This window comes from Herpailurus yagouaroundi, unplaced genomic scaffold (genome assembly GCF_014898765.1).
Source record: "Herpailurus yagouaroundi ecotype Mexico unplaced genomic scaffold, PumYag 202, whole genome shotgun sequence".
Lineage (NCBI taxonomy): Eukaryota > Metazoa > Chordata > Mammalia > Carnivora > Felidae > Herpailurus > Herpailurus yagouaroundi.
Window position 1 is genome coordinate 802,715 of NW_024412433.1, and position 1,835 is coordinate 804,549.

The 1,835-nt window shown below is 70.6% G+C and overlaps 1 protein-coding gene across 1 annotated transcript in view; it reads right to left on the minus strand.

Annotated features, from left to right (window-relative positions):
- Nucleotides 1-1,835, minus strand: part of CROCC2 (ciliary rootlet coiled-coil, rootletin family member 2) — a 72,268-nt gene that overhangs the window by 43,473 nt on the left and 26,960 nt on the right. The window contains exons 13-15 of the mRNA XM_040450333.1: nucleotides 1,163-1,307; nucleotides 595-741; nucleotides 181-381 (exon numbers count right to left, since the gene is read on the minus strand). Of these exons, the coding sequence (XP_040306267.1) occupies nucleotides 181-381; nucleotides 595-741; nucleotides 1,163-1,307 (493 nt within the window). The remainder of the gene's footprint in view (nucleotides 1-180; nucleotides 382-594; nucleotides 742-1,162; nucleotides 1,308-1,835) is intronic.

Here is a 1,835-nt window from a genome sequence, read left to right on the forward strand (position 1 = left end):
TCCGCCACCGCTGCCACCACCTCCGGGGAGCCCTCTTCGACGCCGGCTTTGAGTCTAGCCAAGTCTGTTAGCTTTGCAGCCGGAAGTCCCTGGTGCCCCGAGCCCGCCGCCGGACTTCTGAAGGTGCCCCGTGACCCTCCACACCCCAGAGGGGCAGGGGCAGCCCCGCGGACGCCTCACCTGGCCCACCTGCTCCTGCAGCCGGGCCCTCTGGTGCTCGAAGGCGGCCTCCCGCCCCTGCAGCCGCTCCTCCAGGCGCCCGCAGGCCTGCTGCACCGGCCCCAGCTGCTGCTCCGCCCGCGCCAGCCGCTCCAGGGCACCCGCCCGCTCCTGCTCCAGAGCCTTCTGCCGCTCCCGCAGCTGCTCCCGCGCCTGCTCCAGCTGCCGCGGGTGGGGACAGGGAGGGGTCCGCGTCCAGGCCCGTGCGCCACGCGCCACGCGCACCTTCAGTCCCGCGGGCCTGGCAGGCACCCCTGTGCCCCTGGGCCTCTCCCCCACACCCTGCTCTCCGCGCAGGAATGGAGGAGTGGAGACGCGGGGTCGCCAGGGGGACCTGGGCTCAGCCACACGGCCAGCCCGGGCCCCTCGCCTCACCTGCAGGACCTGGTGGCCCAGGGCGCCTTTGTCCCCAGCCAGCCCCTCCGTCAGGGCAGCCATCTTGGCCAGGGAGTCCCTTTGCTCCACACCCTCCGACTTCAGCCGGGTCACCAGCAGCTCCAGGTCAGTGTTGCTGGACTCGGCCTAGGGCGGGGTGGGGGTGGGGTGGGGGGGAAGGCGGCTGTCACCCCGACGACGTCAGAGCTATCGGCGCTGGGGAGGGAGCGAGCCCCGCGTTGTGGAGGGAGGCATGCGAGCCGAAGCTCTGGGTGGGGCAGGGTGGGGGGGCCTCTGAGACACACGATGGGCCCCTGGGTAGTCAGGCTGCATCCAGGAGAGGTGGCAGGGTGACCAAGGGAGAGGGCACAGAGAGGCGGGTGTGGCTAGGGGTCAGGGAGGGTAGGCCGGTGCCCACTGCCTGGAGGCCCAGGAGCCCCACCCCCCACCCCGGGTGGCTTTGGGAACTCTGGGGAGGGACTGAGGGCGCAGGAGCAGGAGGAGACAAGTGAGTGGGGGCAGGTGGGCCCCAGCAGATGGTGGCAGAGGGCCAGGCATGGAAGTGTACCCGGGCCAGGGCTCTGTGCAGACCCTCCCTCTCGCTCTCCAGAACGTCCCTCTGCAGCCGGGCCGAGTTCAGCGCCTCCTGGGCGGACACCAGCTCCTTCTTGAGCCCTGAGACCTTCTCCTCCAGCTGCTCCAGGCGCCCTTGACTGAGGTACGGAAACCAGAGGGCAGAGAGTGTGAGGTCACTTCAGGGCAAGATGGAGGGGCACAATGGGCGGGGTGATGACCTGCAGCTCCCTCGCAGCCCAGGAGCCCCTGCAGGGCCAGGGGGTTCGTGGGTCCTGCTTCAGGGCTGGGGGTGCGGTGGTGTTCTTGGTCCATACCCTGACACCCAGGGTGAAGAGTGTGTGTGCGTGTGCACGCACGGCTCATGGCACCCATCTCTGCTGGGCCCAGGGTGGTAGATCTGCCCCGGAGGGGTGGGGAGTGCGCCTGGGGCAGGACGTCGGGGCAGGTGTGTGGGTGTGGGGTGATGGCCCAGCCTGGAGGAGTCTGGAGAACACTTTGCCCCTGCCGCCCCATCAGGCACCCCCTCTCCTGTAGATGAGCCTGGGAAAGGGGTGGCCCTGTTGGTGGTGGGGGACACTGAGGCTGGGGGGCGTGATGCGCCCCCCCTCACCCGCCCCAGCCCACCTGGTCTCCAGCTCCCCGCGGCCCCGCCCACCTGGTCTCCA